The following is a 24,447-nucleotide window of genomic DNA, read 5'->3' on the forward strand; positions in this document are numbered from 1 at the left end:
AACTTGGAGGACATTATGCTGAGTGAAATAAGTCAATCACAAAAGGACAAATATTGTATTAGTCCGCTATTGTAAAAGTCAAGGAAAGGTTTATCTTTGGAAGGAAATTTTCTTTGTTGGTTACCAGGGCTGGGAGGGAAGGAGAGGGAACGCTGTTAGATAGGTAGAGATAAGTATTGATTTGAGTGAAGAGAAGGGCAATGTACCAACTGTGAGTGACCAATATGGCAGCATTGAGGATGAGAAAAACATAGAGAGGTACACGGGAGGTACAGACAACAAATATGAACCCTTTTGTACATGCAGTACTGCGTTGTCAGTGAAGGCTAACATGGGTATGTGGATGGATAGATGGGTGGACAGGCTGAACTATTAGGTATGTCTATGAAATGGGGAGTGTATCCAAGAACCTGTATAGGGTTGACAGACAGTGGTCATATAAGTTTATGTGAATGATCAGAATTCCCAGGTGTATAGAATATCTGACAAGGGGCAAGGTTGTAGTCACTGCTTGGTCATAGCCAGCTACCCAGAGGGACTGAGTAGTGGAACCTGTGGGCTCAGGACCATATTCACAGGGGACATAAAGCTCAACTGGCATAACATACTATACAAAACATTGTTCCACCTCCTACTTTGGCGAGTAGCGACTGGGATCTTGAAAGCTAACAAGCTGCCATCTAGATGCAACAATGAGTCTCTCCTCATCCGGAGCAAAGAAGAATAAAGAAAACCAAAAAATTCATGGAAACAATTAGTCCTAGCGACTGGTACACCATCTGATCAGCAGCCTATACAACTATGAGACCAGAAAAACTAGATGGTGCCCAGCTACCACTGTCCTCCACTTGGAAGGGAATCTATGTAGGAGATCCTTGGTAGAAAGGGAGAAAAATGTAGAATAAAACTCAAAATCATTTGGAGAAAAAAAAAGAGTCGGGGGGGACCAGGTTTGCTAGTCCAACAAAGCCTGGTGGAACCACTGAGACTATGGCCCCTAGCTACCCTTCAGGTTTGGAATTGAACCCACACTTGTGGCTTCCAGACAGACAAAAGAGAAGCATATATGTTGAACATTTACCTGAGGTAGATACACTCCTTGGAGAGAGCAATCATGGGAGAAAGAAGGGCTGCTTATTTATGAACAGGGAGATAGCTCAGGGGGCGGGAGTGCATGGAGGGTGGACACAGAGAAGAGGTAACTATAGGGAGGAAATGGGAGGGGAGCTGTTGCATTGTGGTAAATTGTGGTCAATGTCATGAGACAAAGTGTATGTGAACTGTTGTATGGAAAGTGAATTTGCTCTGTAAATTTTCACCCAAATCACAATAAAAAAAAAAAAAAATGAAGAAAAAACAAAAAGAAAAAGAAAATAAAAAAAAGAAGGCTGTTGTAATGTTGATCAAGATTGCAGTGGGTCTGTAGATTACTTCAGGTAGTATTGACATATTAACAACATTAAGCCTTCTAATCCAGGAACACCTTTCCATTGATTTAAGTTTTGTTTAATCTCTTTCAAAAGTGTTTTATAGTTTTCGTTGTGTAAGATGTTATTGTAAATGAAAAGGCACTGTGGTGGTGTAATGCCCAGGGCATTTGACTGCTAACCAGAAACCTGGCAGTTCAACCCAACCACTCCACTGAAGAAAGACTGGGGATTCTACTTCCGTAAAGATTTACCACCTCGGAAATCCAAAGAGGGTTGCTATGAGTGGAATCAACTAGATGGCAGTGTTTGTTCGTTTTTTTTTTTTAGGTGTATGTAAATGAAATTGGTTCTCTAATTTTCTTTTCAGATTTCTCGCTGCTGCTGTATAGAAACCCAATTGATTCTTGTTTGTCGACCTTGTACCCTAACTTTGCTAAATTCCTCTGTTAGCTCTAGAAGTTTTCTTGTGGATTCTTTTGGATTTTATATATACAAGATCATATCATATGCAAATAGAGATACGTGTGTTACTTCTTTTCCAATCTGGATACCTTTTATTTATTTTTTCTTGTCTTATTGCTCTGGCTAAGACTTCTAATACAATATTGAATAGCACTGATAAGAACAAGCAACCTTGTCTTGTTCCCTATTTCAAGGGGAAAGCTCTCAATTTTTCTCAACTAAGTATATTGTTGGCCGTTGGCTTCTCATATATGCCCTGAATCATATTGAGGAATTTCCCTTCTATTCTGTCTTGTTTAGGGTTTTCATCTAGAAAAAGTGTTGGATTTTATCAAATGCTTTTCCTGCATCTATGGAGATAATCATGTGCTGCTTTTCCTTTGTTCCATTGATGTGGTGTCTTATGTCCATTGATTTTCTGCTGTTTAACCATTCCTCCATTCTTATAATAAAACCCACTTGGGTATTGTGTATGATTCTTTTAATGTGCTGTTGGGTTCTGTTAGCTAGTATTTTCTTGAGGATATTTGCATTTATATTCATAAGAGATATTGGCCTATATTTTTCTTTCCTTGTGTCTTTGTCTGGTTTCAGTATGAGGGTTATGTTTGCTTTATAGAATGAATTAGGGAGTATTCTTTGCTTCTCTGTGTTTTGGAAGAGTTTAAACAGTACTGGTGTCAATTATTTTCTATATGCTTGGTAACACTTTCCAATGAAGCCATTTGGTCCAGGACTTACTTTGTTGGGAGATTTTTGATCACTGATTCAATTGCTTTGCTTGTTAGGGGTCTGTTGAGATGTTTCTATTTCCTCTTAAATAATTTTGAGTAAGTTGTGTGATTCTCAGAATTTGTCCATTTCATCTGAGTTATTCAGTTTGTTGCCATATAGTTGTTCATGATACTCTGTCCTAATGCTCTTTATTTCTATCAGGTCACTTATAATGTCCCCTGTTTCATTTCTTATTTCGGTTATTTGCATCTTTTCTCTTACTTTCTTTGTCAGTATAGCTAAAGATTTTTCTATTTTACTGATCTTTTCAAAGAACCAACTTCTGGTTTTATTGATTATCTTTATTGTTCTTCTGTTTCTGATTTTATTTATTTATGCTCTGATCTTTGTTGTTTCCTTTCTTCAGGTAGGTTTAGATATAGTTTGCTCTTTTCTTTCTCATTCCTGGAGTTTCTGAATTAGGCTATTTATTTTAGATCTTCTTTTTCATGTAGGTGTTTATTGCTATGTTTCTCTGTAAGTACTGCCTTCACTGAATCTCCTAAGTTTTGGTATGTTGTGTTTTCATTTTTATTTGACTCTAAGAAATTTATGATTTCTCCCTTTACCTATTGGTAGTTTATGTATATGTTGTTTAATTTCCATGGGCTTATGTATTTTCTGTTTTTTTTTTTCCTGTAATTAATTTCTAACTTCATTCCATTATGGTCAAAGAAAATTCTTTGTATGATTTCAGTCTTTTAAAATTTATCAAGATTTATTTTGTGACCTAAAATATGTTCTATATTGGAGAATAAGCCATGTGCACTAGTTTTGTTGTTGTTGTGTGTCATCAAGTCGGCCCTGACTCATAGCAACCCATAGAATGTATATTGCACTGTTTTTATGTGGAGTGTTCTGTATATGTCTGTTAAGTCTAGTTGGTTTATAGTGTTATTCAGGTCCTCTGTTTCTTTGTTGACCTTCTTTCTGAATATCCTGTCCATCTTGTTTCATCATTCATAGATGAAAGAGGTGTATTGAAATCTCTAGCTATTATTGTAGTACTATGTCTTCCTTCAATTCTATCAGTGTTTGCTTTATATGTTTAGGTGACCCAATGGTGGATGCATATATATGTATAATTGTTAACTCTTCTTGATGAATTGACCCTTTTATCACTATATAATGTCTATCATTATATAGTCCATCATTTTCTTCTAACAGATTTTGTCTTAAAGTCTACTTTGTCTGATATTAAGATTGCTATCCCTGTTCTCTTTTGGTTATTATTTACATGGAATATTTTTTTCTATCCTTTCACTTTCCACCTATCTATGTTCATAGGTTTAAGATGTATTTCTTATAAATAGCATATAGTTGGATCTTTTTTTTTTTTTTTTTTTTTAAATCCATCCTGCCACTCTGTGCCTTTTGATTGGTGCATTTAGTCCATTTTCGTTCAAAGTAATACTGATAAGAAGTGACTTACTTCTGCCGTTTGTTGTTTTCTTTTACATGTCAGACTTTCTTTTCCTTGTCCTTTTGTGTTTTGTTGGTTTATTGTACTGAGTTTTTTTGATTCCCTTCTCCTTTCCTCGTTCTGGTTACCTAGTGCCGCTCTGACAAAAATATACCACAAATGGGATGGCCCTAACAAACAGGAGTTTATTCTTACAATTTGGAGATTTTTAAGTCCAAGTTCAAAGTGCCATGCTGCTTAAAAGACTAGGAAGCCACATGTTCTGACCTCCTCTAACCCCACAAGAGGAAGACAGAATCACCATCAGCAACCCCAGGCCTATTACTGCAAGGCCAGACATGCTGCCTCCCTTCAGCCCTGTCACCAACCATTCCTCCCAAAGCACCCACCACTTCTCTCCTGGGTTCGATAATTCGCTGCAGTGGCCACACACAACTCACAGATTATGGGGGTTTATTAGGGAAGCACCAAGCTACAATTAGAGTTTAGGAAAAATGCTCAGTCTCTCTCCCAGCCCCCAGTCTCTCTCCTAACAGTCTCTCTCCCAACAGTGCATGTCCCTTGGTGTCTCACTTAGCAATGCGTGTCTCTTACGTCTCTTTCCCAGCAGTGCGTGTCTCTTTCAGGAGCACATGTCTCTTTCAGCAGCACGTCTTCCTCAACCAGCAGTCAGAGAGAGACCTCTTCTGCCTCTAGGAGGCCTCCTTTTGAGCCTGGCAGAGTGGCCAAACTAACCAATCATAACATCAGAATTCTTAAGCACCTGAGAGAGAGCAGGGACCTCCCAGATCATTGCTTTGTGTTGCGCCCAACAGAAATACCCCAGGTGGACAACTTTAGCAATCAGGAGCTCCTCAGTTGCTCATGGCAAATTCTGCCTCAGAGTTTACAAAGACTTATGGGTGGAAAAGCCACACTAAGTAATTTACCACACTACACAGGCTCTAGGGGCTGGGTGAAACCCCCTCAACCTGGGGGTCCAGCTCTGCCTCTTGCTTCTGGCCCACTGGAGCTAGAGGTGTTTCTTCACTCAGACAGCTGCTGGCTGCTGAGGCTGAGAAGGCCCAAAGTTAACAAGTAAAAAGGCACAGTCCTGATGTTACCAAACCACACAGCAGGCCATAACTCAAACCCATTATAAGTCCTAAGGTCGGCAGAGCATGGCAGGCTGCTGAATAACGACACGGCTACACGCAGGGTCCAAGTGTGCCATAAGCTAGAGACCGTTCCCAAGTCTTCTCCTTATATACAGGAAACAGACCACATCCCAAAGGCAACTACTCACTGCTTGTGGTAGATCTCACCATGGAGTTGATTGCCAGTCTCATCATGGGGAATAACTACCACAAGCTGCCCAGCCACTCAACCAGGCCCAACCAAGTTGACACACAAACATAACTACTACATGTATGATTTTTAATATATTTTCTTAGTGGTTACTATTAATATTACACTTAACATCTATTTATAACATTCTATGGTAAGTTGATACAACTTGACTTCAGTAACATACAAGAAATTCTGTATCTGTACCATCCCTCTCCCCCATTTTGTTATTATCACTAATTATGTCCTTACATTTTGTGTGCCCTGTAATATAATTTTATTCTTGCTTTTTATATATTTGTTTAAAACATGAAGGGTAAAACATTTAGAATTTTCAAGTATAAATACCTTATCACTAGCCCTTGTACTGGACCACAAATTTCCCTTTTTTAAGGGTCTTTCTTTTTATGTATAGCTTTGAATTACTTTCTAGTGTCATTTCCCTTCCATCTACAGAACTTCCATTAGTATTTTTTGTAAAGATGGTGTGGTGGATGTGAACTCTCTCAGCTTCTGTTTGTCTGGAAATGTTTTAATTTCACCTCATCCTTGAAGGATTGTTTCGGTGGGTATAATATTCTTGGTTGGCAGGTTGTTTTCTTTTTTTCCTTTCAGCACTTTAAATATATCATTGCATTGCCTTCTGGCATCCTCCTTCTGAGGAAAAAATAGTACTTAATCTTATTAGGGATCCTTATTGTATGTGACTGGTTCTCTGTCACTGCTCTCAGGATTCTCCCTTTATCTTTACTTTTTGATAGCCTGGTTTTGATGTATCTTGGTGTAGACCTCTTTGGGTTTATCCTGCTTGGAGTTCTTTGAGCTTCTTGGATTCATGTCCTTCATTAAAAACCAAAACCAAACTCACTGCCGTTGAGTTGCGTCTGACTCTAGTGACCTCTCCTTGCGTTTCTGACAGTATCACTACGGAAGTAGACTGCCCAGCGTTTCTTCCAAGGAGTGGCTGGTGGGTTTGAACCGCCAGCCTTCTGGTTAGCAGTCACATGCCTTAGGCACTATGCCACCAATTTCTGTCATTTTTTCAGGTATTCTTTCTGTCTCTTTCTCTATCATTTCCTTCTGGAATTCCCATGATGTGTATGTTAGGTCTCTTGTTGTCCCATAATTTCATTAATTACGTGCTCCACCTTCTCGAGCCTCATTTCTTATTGTTTTTCAGTGTTTGTGGTTTTAACCTTCTTCTAATTTGCTTTTTCTTTCTCCTGCTTGATTACATCTGTTGATAAATCCTTCTGTTGTGTTTCTTATTTCAGTTATTGCCCATTTCAAGTGCAGTATCTCTTTCTTTGAATCCTTTTTTTATGCATTGTTTTTCTTATTTCTTTTAGCTCTTTGTCTGTGTATTTCCTTAGTTCTTTAATTATGTTTAATGTTGTTGCATTATAGTCTTCCATTTTTTTCATTATGTAGTCATCCCTAGATGCACTTCCACTCCTTTTGTCATGTTCATTTGAATGGGCCATTATTTGTTCTTTGTGTGTCTTGTGATTTTTTCTTGGGACATTGGAATTCCCAAGTGTGTTTACTTTCTCAGTATTCCTATTATTTGATGTTTTTGCCTACACTACTTTCTGCAAAAAACTCTTAGGTGGACAAAGTTTTTGGCCTTTGCTTATTGCTCCCTGTCCCTCCTTTGATAGCTCCTTCTCCATCCCTGGTTTAATTAGGATTTGTAAGTTCAAAATCTGTATTTTCAACTTTCATTCTCTCCCAGACACCAGAGAACATGCTCTGGTCAGTCTGTCCACCAGTGGGCACTGTCACTTAGGCAAGATGTAGTATACCAATTAGTCTGTCCACCAGAGGGTACAGTCCTCTGTCTCTGGTTATTACTCCCTTCCTGTCTCTGTTTCTGCAACCATACTTTTAGTCAGAAAACTCACATCCAGCAAGCCCTCTTTGGGGCTGGATGTTGCCTTCCAGTTTTACCCAAAGCTTCCTTCCTTGTTCTGTAGATGCTGCTTATATGTGAGCTGGTATCCAGGGGAAGCACAGACAAACTTTCCTCTGTTGCAGGAGGAAGAGGTGCTGGCAGTCCCCTAAGAGGATTCCTGCATTCTGTGTTGGTTTCAGAGCCCCAGTGGCCCTGTGGTGGTTGAGGGAGCAGTTTCTATTTAGGTGACCCACCTTCTGACTTCACTGTAGGGAATCTTCAGTATGAGTTTGTATCAGTCCAGCAACCAATGGTGACCAGTTAGAAGAGGGGTTGTCACACTCTAAATGGACCCCCAGGGAGGCCTGCCTTGTTGCTATCAGAAATCCCACCCCAGGCCCGTATTATGTTTAACTGTGGGTGTAGCCTCCACTAAAGATCCTTCCTAGTACACAGCAGCTCAGTCAGCAGTCCTTAGCACTGACTGAAAGAGTGAGCAGACTTGAATTGACTTCCCGAGAAGTCAATCTTGTTGGTTTGAGAGGCTTGAGCTATGGAGTGTGCAGGGAGGTTGGCAGAGTGTTTACTATGGGAGCAGACTCCACTGCATGGGCCCTGTTTAGCAATTTGCAGTAGGCTTGCAGCTGACAATGTCTAGGTGGAGAAGGTGTTGGCACACCCCAAACAGTCTCCTGGGATGTCTGCCTTGTTGCAGTCAGAGTCACCCCCCCCCATATGTTGGCTGTGGGTGTAGCTTCCACAGAAGATGCCTACTTGCCAGCATAAACCACCTCAGTCAGCAGTTCTCAGCACCAACCAAAAGGGGGAGTAGGCAGACCTGTCCTGATTCTCCGGGAGGTCTGTCCTATTGGTTTCAGAAGCCTTAGCTATTGGGTACACGTGGAGGCAGGTAGAGTGTTGAGTATGAAAACAGATTCGACTGCCACAGGCCTTCAATAGCAATTCATAGTAGGCTTGCAGCTAACAGTGTCTGGGTGGGAGAGGTGCTGGCACGCTCCAAACAGACCCCCATGGTGGTCTACTTGTTAATTTTAGAGCAGAAGTTTGGAGTCCTGTCTCTTTGTACAAGCAAGGGGTTTGGTGGTTAGAGAAGCCAACTCCTTTTCTGGGTACACTTCCTCAGTTCATAGCAGCCAGTGGCTTGTGTGGCTGAGGGGGAGGGGCAGGGTTGGTGGGACAAGCAATTTTCCTACCATATGTGACTCATTGTTGCTATGTTGATTCTGGCCTGTCTGCAGTTCCCTGATGCTTTCCTCTGCTTCCCGATTCAGAGTTCCTCAAAGCCAAGCACTATTTCTTGTTGTGTTTATGGAGGAGGGATAGAACAATGGTCGTTTTATGTCACCACCTTCCCAGAATCTTTGTATGGTTTTTGATGAGCATTAATTTTGCTCTAATTTGCAATTCAGTCTGATCTTTGTATCTGTGTGTTTGGACGTGTGCACTCACATGCCATTCCAGTGCTCAACTGTCCTTTTCCTTCACAAAGGCAAATAACCAATTTGAGTTTTTTTTTTCAGCAGTGATACAATATAACAGAAACTCGAAAGACCCCAGTCATGCTTGATATATTCGAGCAATTGATAGTAATAAATTAATCCAGAACAGCAGCTACAGTGTTAGAAATGAGTTCAAAGAACTCTAACCAATTTGTTCTTTTAGTTTATTTGTTTATTTTTTAAATCATAGAATCTTCCCAAACCAGCTCAGAGATAAGAATGGATCTAAGTATACATTGGTTGTTTCCTCACTTTATCTTTTAGAAGAAATTGGTGGCTTCATATGTTATCGATAGATAATGTTTTTAAAGATCACAAGCAGAATCTACAGGACAAAAGAGGATTCATCTTCTGTCATGGATTGAATTGTGTTCTCCCAAAATATGTGTCAGCTTGCCTGGGTCATGATTTTCAGTGGTTTGGCAGTTATATGGTGATGTGATCATCCCTAATGATGTGATCAACCTGTCAGTTGTAAGAGGATTACGGTGGGGGTGTAATACCCTTACTCAGGTTACAGCACTGATCTCATGTAAGAGGAGTTTACTTGGAGTGTGGCTTGCATCACTTTTTATCTTAAAAGAGATAAAAGGAGAAGTGAGCAAAGAAGGAGAGACTCAGTACCACCAGTAAAGAAGAGCTAGAAACAGAGCTCACCCTTTGGACCCAGCGTCCCTGTATTGAGAACCTCCTAGACCCAGGGGAAGATTAATGCCAAGACACAGGTGACAAATGTTGAAAAGAGACAAGGACCTTCCCCCAGAGCTAACAGAGAAAGAAAGCTTTCCTCTAGAGCTGGCGTCCTGAATTCAGACTTCTTAACTTCCTAAACTGGGAGAGAATAAATTTCTGTTTGTTATAGCTATCCACACTTGTAGTATTCTGTTAAAGCGACACTAGATAACTAAGATATCTACTAATAAGGATGCTTCCAGTGCCAAACTCTCATGATATAAATAGATTCTTTTTAGCTGCCCCTTATATTTAATGTCTACCTTTTGCATAGTTTTGTGTTTAGTGTTGATTAGAAATACTTTGAGTTTTGAGCATATTATTTAGAATTTGATGCTGAATTTCTTATGATGGCAGAATCAGGATGTTTCTTCCTGTTTATTTTTCAAATGAAAATTAAAGTTAGTCTTATTTTGTTTTGGGGATCAGATGTAGAGTCTTTTGATGTGTCTGAGTCAGATCCAAGTTTGTCCTTAGCAAGATGATTATTCCAAACCACAGATTCAACTGTACTTTGAATTCCTCATGGAGGGTGTCTTTTTCATTATTTTGTCCCTGGAACTTAACCCAGTGCTCTATGTGGTGCTGAGTCACTGGTTGTTGAACTGAATTGAATTAAGCTCAGATCTCATATGTGTAATATTTTTCTTCCCTCTCTTCATCAATCCTCCTTCCTTCTCTCCTCTTATTCCTTCCTCCCAGCTATCCAGTTATCCATCCATCCAACATGTACTTTTCAGCCCTGCTACGTACCAAGTACTGTGCTATTGGTAAATAAAACAGATTTAGTCCCTCCAGTCTGAGTGAGAATGAAGGCACAGATAATAAACATGTTAAGCAACATACAAATAATTGCAGATTGTGACAAGTGTAATGATGAGGCACAGTGACAGAGAGTAAGTGAAAGAAGAGCAAACCTAGCATTTCTGAGGGTGGTTGGATGACTTCTTGTGATGGTTGATGTTGTATGTTAACTTGGCTATGGTATGATTCTCAGTGGTTTGACAGACAGTGGACTGATTGCTTTTCTATAATGTAATGCAGTGAAAGCTGGAACTTGTGTAATACAGAAACCTGTCAGAGAAGAAAAGTCAAGTATATTCTACTGTTAGAGAGCGATATTCATAAGGTTTTCACTGGCCAGTTCTTTGAGAAGTGGATCACCCCTTCCTTCCAAATCTGTCTTAGTCTAGAAGCTCTGCTGAAAACTCTCCACCATGGGTGATCCTGCTGATATTTGAAATAACGATGACATAGCCTTCAGCCCCACAGCAACTCACAAGCTACTACAGTGTGACAAACTGACAGATGATGAGTAGTGGCCAAACAACAATAGAGAACGATAGAAAAGTGGTAAAACTACACCCTGTCAAAGGCAGAAAACTTGCAAGACCCAGAGAAACAAGACAGTCCCATCATGTTCTAGCTCTTCACAGAGTCCACCGTATAGTATGATGGTATCTGATGTGATCAGGCAATCCGTCTAAAGGGGAGTTTCCTTCAGGATGTGGCCAGCTTCCAATATATAAATGGATGTTCTGGCAAGACTTGCACTCTCTCTCTCTCAACCTTGTATTCTTCTCATCTCCTGATCTCTGGTTCTTGGAAGCTAGCCTGCAGGAGCTTTCACCCGCTTTCAGACCCGTGGATTTGGGAATTTCATGAGCCATTTCCTTGAAGTAAATTTCTCTATATATTTATATATACACTTCATTGGTTTTGCTCCTTAGAGAACCTGGACTGAGGCACCTCTCCAAGGAGGTAACTTTTAAGATGAGACATGGAAAATGACAGGGATGCAGTATGAGAAAAATAGGTTGAAAGATAGTTCCAGGCAGAGGGAACATCATTGGCGACGACACTGAATTAGGAAAGAGCTTGTATTTTTTTTTTTTTTTTTTTTTGAGGAACTGAAAGGAAGCTAGTGTAGCAAGAGTGTAGTGGACAAGGAGGAAAATGTTACTAGGTGAGATGGACAGGTAAGCAATGGCTAAATCTCCTAGGGCTTTGTAGGTCATGATAAGCAGTTTGGATTTTGAGGTTCCAGGAAGATGGTGGTATGAGAAGAGTAAGGTTCTGACTTCTCTCACAAGAATACCAAAAAACACAACAGTAAACCTCTACAACACTCAGCAGAAACCTGTGCAAGTAGACCGAGGTCAGCAGTGGAGACCAAAAGAGAAAAATAGGGAAGGAAAGAGTAAAGCATTTATTGATAACCAACCTACATGCTAAGTGCTGTATTAGGTAATAGGGAAAAAGCTAGATTTAAGACAGGCAAGGTCTCTGCTTCCACAAAGCTTGCACTGTAGGAGGATGAAAAATAACCAGGAAAAATAAATAAATAAATAAATCTATATATCTATATCTATGTAAATAAGAGTACGGGGAGCTGCATGGGATAGAGAGTAGGGAGCTATAGTCTGGGGTGGTGGGAGAAAGAGGAGGCTGCGAATCACTTTTTTTAAAATATATTTTATTGAAATATAATTTATGTACACTGAAATACAAAAAACTAAAGTGACATGGGTCAATGCACTTTATTTATTTATTTTTGTGCAACGTTCCCTCCTCTCCCCTCCCACCCCTGGTAACCAACAAAGAAAGTTTCCTTCCATATATAAACTTTTCCTTGACTTTTTACAATAATGAACTAACACAGTATTTGTCCTTCTGTGATTAATTTATATCACTCAGCATAATGTCCTCCAAGTTTATCCGTGTTATGCGGTGTTTTCTATGTTATTCTTTAGGGTTGCATAGTATTCCGTTGTGTGTATGTACCATAGTTTGGTTATCCATTTTTCAGTTGAAGGGCACATAGGTTGTTTCCAAATTTTTGCTATTGTAACTAGTGCTGCAATGAACATGGGTGTGCATATGTCTGTTCTTGTCCTGGCTCTCACTTCTTTAGGATACATACCAAGTAGTGGGATTACGGAGTCAAATGGTATTTCTAATTCCAGCTTTTTAGGGAATTGCCATATTGCTTTCCACAGTGGTTTTATCATTTTACAGTCTCACCAGCAGTATATGAGAGTCCTAATTTCTCCAAATCCTCTCCAGCATTTGTAATATTCTGTCTTGTTGAACTTTGCCATTAGTGCGGGGGTGAGATGGTATGCCGTTGTTTTGATTTGCATTTCTCTGATGGCTAGTGATGATGGTGAACATTTCTTCATGTATTTGCTGGCAGCATGCATATCCTCTTTGGTGAAGTATCTGTTCATGTCTTCTACCCATTTTTTAATTGGATTGTTAATCTTTTTGTTGTTGAGGTGTTGGAGTTTTCTGTAAATTTTAGATAAGTCCCTTGTCAGATAAGTCATTGCCGAATATTTTTTCCTCTTTATTCTTTTGGGGAAGTCTTTTGAAGCACATAAAAATTTAATTTTTAGAAGATCCCATTCATCTAGTTTCTCTTCAGCTGTTTGTGCATTTTGCATTATGCATTATGCTTGACAGTCTATTTAATGCCATAAATTAGGGCCCCAAATTTGTTCCTGTTTTTTCCTTGAGGAACTTTATAGTTTTAGGTTTCACATTTAAGTCTTTGATCCATCTGGAGTTAGTTTTTGTGTATGGTGTGAGGTATGGATCTTGTTTCATTTTTCTGCAAATAGATACTGCTGATTTCTTTGTTCCATATAATTTTCTGTGCTGAGCTCATTTTGTTTATGAATCATGTTATCACTTCCTTCATTGCTTTTGTTTTAGTGTTTGCTAAATATTTGTGCTGGCCCTTTTTTGAATTTTGATGTGAAGGTTTATCATTTCTGTGCTTTATAATTTTCTTCCCAAGTTAGCATAGCCATTCTCTCTTACAGTTGTCTTGACTTCCCTACCATTTAGAAGTTCTGTAACTACACAACTTTTTCCCTCTTTTTGGTTTGTAGTTGTCTTCATTTGTCAATTGATGTCTCTGGTTCCCTGTTTATAATCTTGTAGGATTATTTACTTTGGGTACTTCCATAGCTGGGTTGGTTTCTGGGTTATGTCATCATGTGTATTAATGGTCAGTTGTTGTTTGCTGATGTTGATTATTTGTCCAAAGGACTCCTTTTAGCATTTCTTGTAAGGTTGGTCTGGTTTTAACAAATTTCCTTAATTTCTGCTTATCTGGAAATGTCCTAATTTCACCATCATATTTGAGGGACAGTTTTGCCGAGTATATAATTCTTGGTTGGAATTATTTCTCTTTCAGGGTTTATATATACAATACCATTGTCTTCTCACCTGCATGGTTTCTGCCAAGAAATACAAGCTTAGCCTTATTGGTTGCCCCTTGTAGGTAACTTTTTGTTTTTCCCATGCTGCTTTCAGAATTCTTTCTCTGTCTTTGGTTTTGGTGAGTTTGATGATGATATGTCTTGGTGATTTTCTTTTGGAATCTATCCTGTTTGGGGTTCGTTGGGCTTCTTGAATGGATATATTCTCATCTTTCATCATACCAAAGTATTCTCTTCCAACAAATCTTTGACAATTTTTTTCTGTGGTTTTATTTGTCTCTTCCTGTTCTGGAATTCTGATTACATGTAGGTTATACCTTTTGATGGTATACCATGTGAATTTTAGGCTTTCTTCACTTTGTTTTGATCTTTTTTCCGATTGATCCCTTTTCAAAGAAGTAGTGAGGTATTTGTCTTCAGTCTCACTAATTCTGTCTTCCATTGATTCATTCTACTCCTTTGCCCATTCAGTGTGTTACCTATTTCTGAAAACTTAGTATTAATCTTCTGGATTCCTGTCTATAGATTTTGTATCATTTATAATTTTTCATTTATTTCATCATATTGTTCTTGTATTGTCTTTCAAAATTGTTCTGGGGTTTTCTCAATGTTTTCCTCAATTTTGTCAGTGTTTTCCTTGATCTGTCTCTCATTGTGCTGAAGGTACCTAAATATAATTCTTTTGAATTCCTTATCAGGGAGTTCTAGTGGTGCTTCTTCCTCAGGGGTGTGTTTTGGGTCTGTATCCTGGTCCCTTGTTTCTCCTGGTTTGTCTTTCTTCTTTGTGTGGACTGTGATACTCTGTTGTCTCTGAGACATTGTTACATTTTTGTATTTATATTTAATGGGTGATTGTATGTTGGAGTTACTTGCCCATGATTTTTGTTATCTTTGTTTTGTTTGGATGTTATCTATGCAAGCAGGGTACTGTGCTCCTCTTTTAGCTAGTTGGCAGCACTTATACGCTCACCACCTGTCTTCCTTCCCATATGTCCCTGGTGTCCTTGGCAAACGGAGCCTATTCTTAGGTCCCTGGAATCTGAATGAGAATACTGTCACTTTAAGTATCCAAGATGGCCACCACTTGTAAACATTCAAAATGGCTGTGCCTGCCAGGTAGCCAAAAGTCCACAGCTCAGGTTGTCTCCCTCCTTGCTAGTCATAGGCCATCAGTGCAGTCGTCCCTGCAGCCCTTGGTGATCCGGGCTGATCTTTAGGTCAATCTCAGGTTCCAACACCACTTGGAAATATTCAGGTTGTTGATCCTATCAGAGTAGCTGCTCCATCCGTCTTCGTACTCACTGTTTTCATTCAGGTTTTTCCACTAGGTGCCTAATCCTCTTCTGTATACTTCCTTTCAAAGCTCAGGGCTCCAGGATTATGTATCTGTATCTCTGTCAACTGGTTTCTCTTTGTTGAAGAGGATCTATGTATCATGTCTGCCTATTCCACCATCTTACTATAAGTCCTGTGAATCACTTTTAAATAGCGCTGAAGCTTAAATTCAAGGGTGAGTGAGTGCTGTGCTTTCATGGGCCTCTTCTCTATGGAGCATAGTGTGTTAAGGTTGCCATAAAGGACAAGCAAGTGAAATATTTTATACATTACTGTGGTTGGAATAAAAACGGATGAATTGGTTCCAGAAAGCAGAATGCTCAAATATGCAAACACCAGTCTGCAGAAACAGAACTTCAGAAAGCCAATCAGGAGCAGTAGGCAGAGAGGAAGATAAGAGGAAAGAAGACACCTGGTCTGCAACAGAAAAATATTGAAGTGATAACAAAAAAGAATAAATAGAAAATACCTGAAAATGGAGATAGTGGCAATCCAGTGAGTGACCCCTCAGCCTCCTTAGAAGTAAAGGGCCCTGAGTAGCTCCTACTGCTGAAAATGAGGAAACTCTCATGAGCAGAGTTGAAATTTAAAGATTGCTGAAGAAATAAAGCCAAGGCTTGTTAATGACTGGGACTTAATTATGAGGCAAAACAGCGCATTTATTTTATTGCCAAGAAGATTGTGGATTCTAGTCTAGAGGATTATGCAAATTATAAGAAATCCCAAGGAAACACAGATAATAAGGAGCATGCTGTTAATGAAGTAGCAGTAGGGATAAAAGAATACTTCAATGTAATGTTGGGCACTTAGCTACTCCACACATTTGAGAGACCACAGTATGCTGAAATCCTCACAGATCACCCTGATGGGCCCATGTCCCAGGTGTATGGAGCACCACATCTCCTGAGTTTATTTGTACGAATTGGACCAGTGTTGGGCTATACACCTCTGGATGAGAAAAGCCTTGCTTTGTTACTGAACGTCAGGATTTCCTAAAGTACCTGGCAAAGAATTCTGCCACTTTGTTTAGGGCCAGCAGTTCTGAAGTGGCTCCTTCTAATTATCACGGGAAGGCTGTATGAGACTGATAACACTCAATATTTGGATCTCTGTAAACACATTTGTGTTCTCAGTGCTTCTTTTGTATAAATGATGTACTTTTAAAGTGTTAGCATATAACAAAACTGAGGTGTATTTTCTGTTTTATTTTAAACAGAAATTAAAAGGGGTTGTGTAGCTCTTTTTTTCTTTTTCTTTTTTTCATTTCAAAATTGCTGCTAGTGTATTCAGTGATGGACAATGGAAAGACTTGCTGTAGATTGTTATATTGTCTAGTTGATGAAGCTGCTTTTGAATGCTGACTGGTTCTATTCCTTTGATGCTATGCACTTTTATAATAATGTGTTAGCACTATCACAAAATGCTCTGATTCCTAGTGTCCAAGGCTCAGTTCAGTGTATATAACTGAACACATCATCCATTTTTGCTTGCTGTTGTTGTTGTTGTTATATGCTGTCAAGTTGGACCCAACTCATAGTGACCCCTCCTTGGTTTTCCGAGGCAGTATCACTACAGAAGTAGATTGCCCCATCTTCTCCAAGGAACGGCTGGTGGCTTTGCTTGCTTGCTCTCTCTTTTTTAAATGGTGCTTAAAGAGCTCATCCTTTGCAAGTCATCTGTGTTGTTCCTTAGGCGTTTTACCCTTTGCGGATTGTTGACAAATAGTGGTTTTTTTCATAGTTTTTGTATTTCTATCTAATGCACATTTTAACGTGATAGATGCAATACATTGTGTAGCTTGTTTCTGGACAAGTCGATGTTCTAGGAATTGTTTCTCAGATTTTCAGTAAATGTTTTCTTTATATTTCAAAACAAAAAGGAATATGAATTTTATTCAAGCCGTTCTCTAGTTGTTGCTGAGTGGATAGAGCACTTATCATGAGATACATATAGATTTAGTCATGGTTGGCTAAGATGCTTTTCTTGCCTACTGTACCTTGAAATGTTGGGTGGATAAAATGAAATAATACAAATAAAATGTTTCTTCTACACCTGTCTAATCGTCAGTATTTGTCCTTTGTTCTGAATGTGTATATGATGACTTAGAACTTGTTTCAGTATTTGTCTGTCAGCTTGTCATACTGTGGTGGCTTGTGTGTTGGTGTGATACTGGAAGGTATGCCACCAGTATTTCAAATAGCAGCAGGATCACCCATGGTGGACAGGTTTCAGCAGAACCTCCAGACTAAGACAGACAAAGAAGAAAAGAAAGGCCCAGCACTCAGCACTCTGCTTCTAAAAATTAGAAAAAACAAACCCAAACTCAGTGCCATTGAGTCAGTTCCAACTCGTAGCTACTCCCATTGGGTTTCTGAGGTGGTGAAGTGGTCTGTTTTTTTTTTTTGTTTTTTTTTTCAATTTTATCTTGATTTGGGTGAAGATTTACAGAGTAAATTAACTTTTCATACAGCAGTTCACATATACTTTGTCTCATGTCATTGACTAAAATTTACAATGCAACAGCTCCCCTCCCACTTCCTCCCCATAGTTACCTCTTCCCAGTGTCCATCCCTCCATACTCTTCTGCGCCCTGAGCTGTCTCCCTGTGCATAAGCAGCCCTTCCTTCTCCCATGATTGTTCTCTCCAGGGTGTGTGTCTACTTGAGGTAAATGTTTAACTCACTTGAGTGGTCTGTTTTTATGGAATTAGATTACCCCATCTTCTTTCTGCAGAGTGGCCAGTGGGTTTAAACCGCCAACCTTCTGTTTAGCAGTCACATGCCTTAGATACTGTGCCGCCAGAGCTCCTCTGACTTCCAAAAATTAGCCAATGAAAATTCTATGAATCACAGAAGAATACTATTTGATACTCTGCTACAACATGAGCCCCCTGTGTTGGAAGGTACTCATAATACACAGTGGCCACAACAATGAACTGGAACATACCAATAATTATGAAGATAGTGCAGGACTGGCAGCAATTTATTCTTTGTATATGGGGTCGCCATGAGTTGGAACAACTCAATGGCCACTAACAATAACAAAATTATGGTTATGTATCATTCATACTCTGTTTTCCCCAACTAGATTATTAGCCCTTTGAGTACAGGGGCTTTTGTGTCTTCAAGACCAACATACAAAGCCTTGTACATGGTAAGAACTTAGGTTTTTTCATTTATTTACTTTCTGTTTTAAGACTGAGGTTTTCTTTATTTCAAATTTTACCTATTGGTTATTAAAAATTACTATAATATATTTTTCCTACTTTTAGATATCTTTGAAATTTTTGTTATAATAAATGAGAGGGAGAGACTGTTAAAAAGAAAAACAATTCAGTAAGTTGGTGTAATGTACAAAGTAAAAGTCCTCTGCTATACCACAGGGAATGCATAATTTTTGTTTTAATTGCTACTACTAAAATTGCCTTCCTTTGTGACTGCTTGTTTATACTTTCACTGGTAATATCTGTTTCCTATTTATATTCCCCTGGTTATTGATACGGTTGAGCATTACTTCATGTTTGTTGGCCATTTGCATTTCTGTTCTCTGAATTGCCTGTTTATATTCTCTGTAATGTTTTTCCTATTGAATTGTTTGCCTTTTTCTTATTGATTGCAAGAGCATCCCATATATTCTTGATTCTAATGCTTTGTTATATATTTTGTACATATTTTCTCCCAATCTGTTTTATCTTTTACCTTTGTTTCAACTTGACTGAAGCATATTGTTAGATTCAACAATAATGCACAGTGACCCTTCTTCTGTTTCAGCCATCAGTTTTTTGATGACAATATGCCTCATGTACACCTAAGAGCTCCCCAGTATTATCTCTTAGTTTTTTAAACTATCAACAGTAAAAAAAAAAAAACGCCATCACTTACCATCTCAATCCAGTGGACCCTTTTTGTTGTTGTTAATATTTTTTAGTTATTTTACAAATAATTTATAGAAATACAGATTAACAGTAAAAAACTTCATTTGAAATTTTAATAATAAATATATAACTCAAATTTTTTAGTCCACATTCTCCTGGTGTATATGCATGGATTCCTGAAATTGACAATATCTCTGAATGCAACAAATTGTTGATCTGTCATGAATGAACATGGTAAATACTGATTCTAGATTTCAGATATATCCTAATGGGGTCTAACTTATCATTACTGTTGGTTCTTCTTGCTCTTGCATCATCAAAATACAATACACCTACTCCTCATTTATTGCCTGTTTTGTTAGCCAACATTTCGTATTTACAGGAGTAAGAAAATCTCTCCAACTATTTTGCACATTAAGTTAGGTTTCCTTCCTGTGTCCAGCTGTCATCCTGCAGAGCTACCCATATCTGTCAGGCTCACAGCTGAAGCAGCTCCTTCTCCAGAAGGCCTCTTGCCAATCCCATCCCCATTGCTCGAGCCGTTGCAACTCTTCCTGCGAAGAGGCAACTGAGGCAGATTCTGAGGGAACCCTTTCAAGAAGAGCCTGTGAGCAGCCTAAGGGACCAAGGAAGAGGCGGAGGCAGAGGAGGTTGCTACTGCTCTTCCGCTCTACTCAAGTTCCCTGCAGGAAGGGTCCTAGGGGTAATTCATGGCCCCAGGGCTTCAGCAGAAGCCATCCCTTGTTCCTCTGCATTCTGACTACTGGACTCTGCTGAGTAGCTGTTAGTCTGAGGCTCTCAACCTCAGATTACAAGCCCTTTAAGACCAGCAGCATATTGCTCATCTCTGTGGACTCCTCCCTGGCCTGCAAGGTGGCAGCTAGTGGGTGGGACTACAGAGGGGGCAGCTGTAGGGGGTGGCATGGTTGCAGACAGCTACAGCCAGTGACCATCTAGACCCCTAGACCTGCCATATGCCTGAGCCCCAGAGCTGCCAACTGTGCCTCTAATTCAGCTACCAGGCCCCAGGTCTGCTCAAGTGCCAGCCCCAGCAACAGGGCCTTGGGGTCCAGAACACAGCTGTGCCAGGGGTAAGGCAGTCCCAAGGATCTGGGCTCTGGGGCTGTCTCCTTGTCTTCCTCCTCCTCGCATAATGCCAATTTTGCATAACGGCCTGATCTTTGGAACCTAACCATTTCAATAAGTGAGGAGAGAATGTACTTAAAGATTTTTTTAAAATTTTTTGATGCCTCATAATTTTGTGGAAGAGAATATAACCATCTTCTTTGTGTCAGAATTCAAACAGTCTCATTTTTGTATCTATAAATACAAGTGATAAATGTAATGAATTTATTTTTATTTCTTCATCATTTGTTTCTTTCCAGTCACTTTTGTATACTTACCTGCTTTCAACATTTCTTCACTTATGAGCTATATGAAAATTTGGCACACAAACATCATAAAAATTAAAGAATACCCTCCTGTGGAAAGTGGAATTGCTAAAGTTGTATCATAGACATAGTTACAACAGCGACAAAAAGAAAAAACCAGTAGTTGCTGAGGCTGCTGCTTGCTGATAGGTGCCATAGAGTCAGTTCTGACTCATAGTGACGCCGTGTACAGTAGAACAGGACACTGCCTGATCCTGTGCCAGCACCACAGTCACTGCTATACTTGAGCAAGAAGCAAAGATTCTTAGTGTCTTATGCTTAGACCACCTTGGGTGAGGCAGCCTGCAGTGTGACATTTCAATACTTTACTTCTTTCTGCTTTTTCTGGCCAGATATACTACAGATCTGGGTTATCTAGATGATACCTGGCTATCATAACTGAACATTTTGATCAAAGATTCTGTAGAAGAATCCTGATCAAAAGAAGGGAAATACAGAACAGAATTTCAAATTCTTATGGACTCTAGATTTCCTGGAGGCATGGAGGGAGGATGAACCCCTGAAACTGTTGCCCTGAGGTAATCTTTAAATTTTAAACAAAAAATATCCCCTAAAGTCTTCTTAAAACTGAACAATAGTTTAGCTTAACTATTAAAAAAAAAAAAAAAAAAGGTCCGCCTTGAGCATTATGCTTTTTTAAGAACTATCTATATGGTAGTGTAGTGACAAAGGCGCTTGACTGCTAACCAGAAGGCTGGCGGTTCAAACCCACCAGCCACTCCTCGGAAGGAAGATGGGACAATCTACTTCCATAGTGATACTGCCTGGGAAACCCAACGAGGGGTCGCTATGAGTCAGGGCCGACTCCACAGCGCATAACAACAACAACATCTATAATGGTATCTAATTGACAAGAGCAACTTGAAAGATTAGGTAGGAGCCTTAGGGGGCAGTAAGGTTATGTTAATAGGGTGGAGGGTGAGAGTGGTTGTACTACTTGAAGAATGTGATTAGTGTCACTGAATTGTTCATGTAGAAACTGGGGGGGGGGGATAAAAGAATACTATCACATGTCCTTTTAACTTAGCAGGATGGTCTAGGTTGTTGAGCAAAATATTGCTTGGTGGTGTCCTTCCTGTTCAATATGAGAATATTCTATTTCCTTTTTTTCCTTAGAACTATATTGTTCATTTATGAGTTCTTGAGTTTTAGAAAATTCACCTAATGTATTGTCATCTAAAGACTCACAGTCTGAAATTTTGTTTATACGATCAATTTTTCCATCCCCATTAAAGTGTAGAGTGGTGCTGTTTGTCTCTTTGCATTCATCTCATTTGTCTAATAATTGTGCAATGTCTTTCCCCTGTCAGTTTTCTTCTCATTGCTGTTATGGGTGGAAAATTTTAAAATTCTGAATTCTCAACTGTGTTCAGTGAATACTACAATCAGACTAAAAAGTTAGTGTCTCCAGTCTTTTATACCTTATTGAAAGATGATACAATATGTTGAGCAATTCAGTAAGAAAATATAAAGACAATAAAGGAGGGGTGATTTATTTCACTACTGCATCATTCTCAGTGATTTCATCATTCTTCATTTTTCTTATTATTTAGTTCTTATTTTTGACATAGTTGTAAATAATTCAACATATGAAAAGGAAATAAGACCACTAAGATACTGTAATGCACTTTAGATTTACAAAAGGGTGCAGTGGACCCATATGGTAATTATAAAGTAAAATTAAATTTTACTCTATTTTTTTAAAAATAGGTAAAATTTCTCCTTGTTCTCTGGAATATTCTAAGAAAGAATAAAATTCATAAAATAACAATCCTCATCAATAGAACTGCTCCAAGAATAGTCAAAAACTGAAATTGGGTCCACCAGACCCTGATGTTATGCCAAGGGCTACATTGACCAGAAGAATATATTCGTATAATGACTATATTAATGAAGCTTTTATGGTATAGTCAACTGGAATAGGAATGACAGTTAATTTGTCTCAGCCTCTCTCTACTACATTTAAGCTTGTAGGAGTTTGCTCTGGCATAAATCTTTCTGTTCTGACCTCCCTTATCTGTGCAACATATACAGAAAGAATAGATTAACTTCCTTTCGAATGAGGAAGGTACTTCCTCCTCCTGTTCATTTTGTTTGCAGGAGTCCTGCTTTATCTTATGAGCTTCTCTTCTCTGTCAAAGGCTTAGAGCTGTTAGCTGTTGAAGTGAAATGCATCCCTGTTGAGCAGAGAGCACTGCCAATGTTCCAACTGGGAAGAATCTCTGAGAGGTGTATGTGCCAAGCACGATATCATTGTGTGCAGGCATTGCAGTAGTCTGCCAAACCCAAGGGTAGGCTGCCAGTACAAATGTCATGTTGACATGACATTTACAAGTGTTGAATCTGGAAAAGGGCTGGCAGTGGAACATCCCTTGGCCACCTCATTTAGGGTGGCAGTACCTGGACCACCTTTTGATTTTCAGACTTAGAAATCACAGTCAGGAATCAGTACTTTATATAGCATTTGAAGCTACTTCCTCTTCTAGGAAATGATGAGTCCTGGTAGCGTGTCCTGGGATGCAAGATAAACCAGAGTAGTTAAGAGTGCAGACTCTTGAGTCAGAACTGGATTTGAATGAAGGCTCTATCACTTATGAAATGTATGACCCTGAGCATGTTACTTTTAAGCCTCAGTTTCCCATCTATAAAGTGAGGATAGTAATATCACTTTCTTCAGAGATTTTAGAAGGATTAAATGGTGCATTTAAAAGTGCTGAATTCCAGTGCCTGTCTAAGAGTAAATGTTCAATAAATGTTAGCTGTTTCTCACATTCTTCAGAAGCTTGTGAGAAATTCAGGTTTTCAATTGTTCTTGTGCTTCCAAATTAGGTAGAGCTGTTATTATTGTTTGTCAAGGACATGTCACAACATGAGCTTGTGTGTAGACTCTGTCTACTTAGGCATTACTGAATCACCATTTTGGTACTGTGCATAGCAAGTCTAGAACACAGTTCTCTTCACCTCTCTAGGAAGATTTAGAGCTGGAGTCAGGGTCGTTTGAGCATTTGGCATCTCTGCAGTTTCTTAGACGTGGACATCATTTGAGTCTTAGGAATTTGTTTCAGTTAATAGCAGTTCTTTGATTGACCTGGAAATTCTGTGGCATATTCTAATCAAAGTAAAAGACCAAATGCTATTGTGAAGTCGATACTGTGGTTTATTAGGGGAATTCTTTGGGGTGGGTAGCAAAGTACTTGGTCTTGATAGAGCCTTTTATCATGATCTGGTAGCTAATAACAGGCTTTTTGGTACTACTTATAATCACTTTCAGTACCGTTAGTAAATTCTCTCAAATGATAAACTCCATCTTTTTTTTTTCCCCTCTTGTTTTTCAGATCTTCAAAACTGCTGCGGGCATTCTATGTCCCCTTTCTATCAGATCAATATACAGTGTATGCAAACTACACCATCCTCAAGCCCCGGAAAGCAAAACAAGTCAGGAAGAAAAGTGGAGGTTAGCAACACACCTGTGGCCCCAAAGGACAACCATCTTGTTAACTACTGATTGCACTGGCATGGCTCCATCCAAGTTATCACTTATAGCATTTGTAATAAAGGTCTTCTGACATGAATGCGGGGATCTGGGCTCTTTGGGCTAGTCAAAGGCAATCTTTTCACTTATCTGTGTCTCTGTTCTGCATATAAACTTTTTACAAATAGGCAGAGAAAGGCCCTAAAGCACGGTAGATATATTGCTCTACATCTTACTTTTTTTCTTCTGTTCAATTATTTACTAGACCAGAGAAGAGCAGAACCAACCTATAAGAAGAATTGAAAATCCCTGGAATGGATGTCTGTGCTAAGCTGTTCTCTACACTCTGGCCTGCCATCAGGGAACTAGCAAGCTTCTCTTGGGCCATATGGGCTTCTCCACCAAAGCTGTTTGGCAGCTCCTCGCAGACCTTGTTCAAATCCTAGTGCTGAAAATGAGCACAGCCTAGTTGCCAACCACATGTCCTTTTCACCTCCAGCAAGACAGCTTTTGTAAAGCACTTCA

At 39.2% G+C, this 24,447-nt stretch overlaps 1 protein-coding gene across 1 annotated transcript in view; it reads left to right on the forward strand.

The window, feature by feature from the left end:
* The window catches only part of ALG9 (ALG9 alpha-1,2-mannosyltransferase), a 197,775-nt gene extending 173,550 nt beyond the window's left edge, over positions 1-24,225 (forward strand). The window contains exons 15-16 of the mRNA XM_007936556.2: positions 23,786-23,904; positions 24,188-24,225. Of these exons, the coding sequence (XP_007934747.2) occupies positions 23,786-23,904; positions 24,188-24,225 (157 nt within the window). The remainder of the gene's footprint in view (positions 1-23,785; positions 23,905-24,187) is intronic.
* The last annotated feature ends 222 nt before the right edge of the window (positions 24,226-24,447 follow it).

The sequence above is a fragment of the Orycteropus afer genome, unplaced genomic scaffold, assembly GCF_000298275.1.
Source record: "Orycteropus afer afer isolate SDZICR_OR568_19922 unplaced genomic scaffold, OryAfe1.0 scaffold00036, whole genome shotgun sequence".
Lineage (NCBI taxonomy): Eukaryota > Metazoa > Chordata > Mammalia > Tubulidentata > Orycteropodidae > Orycteropus > Orycteropus afer.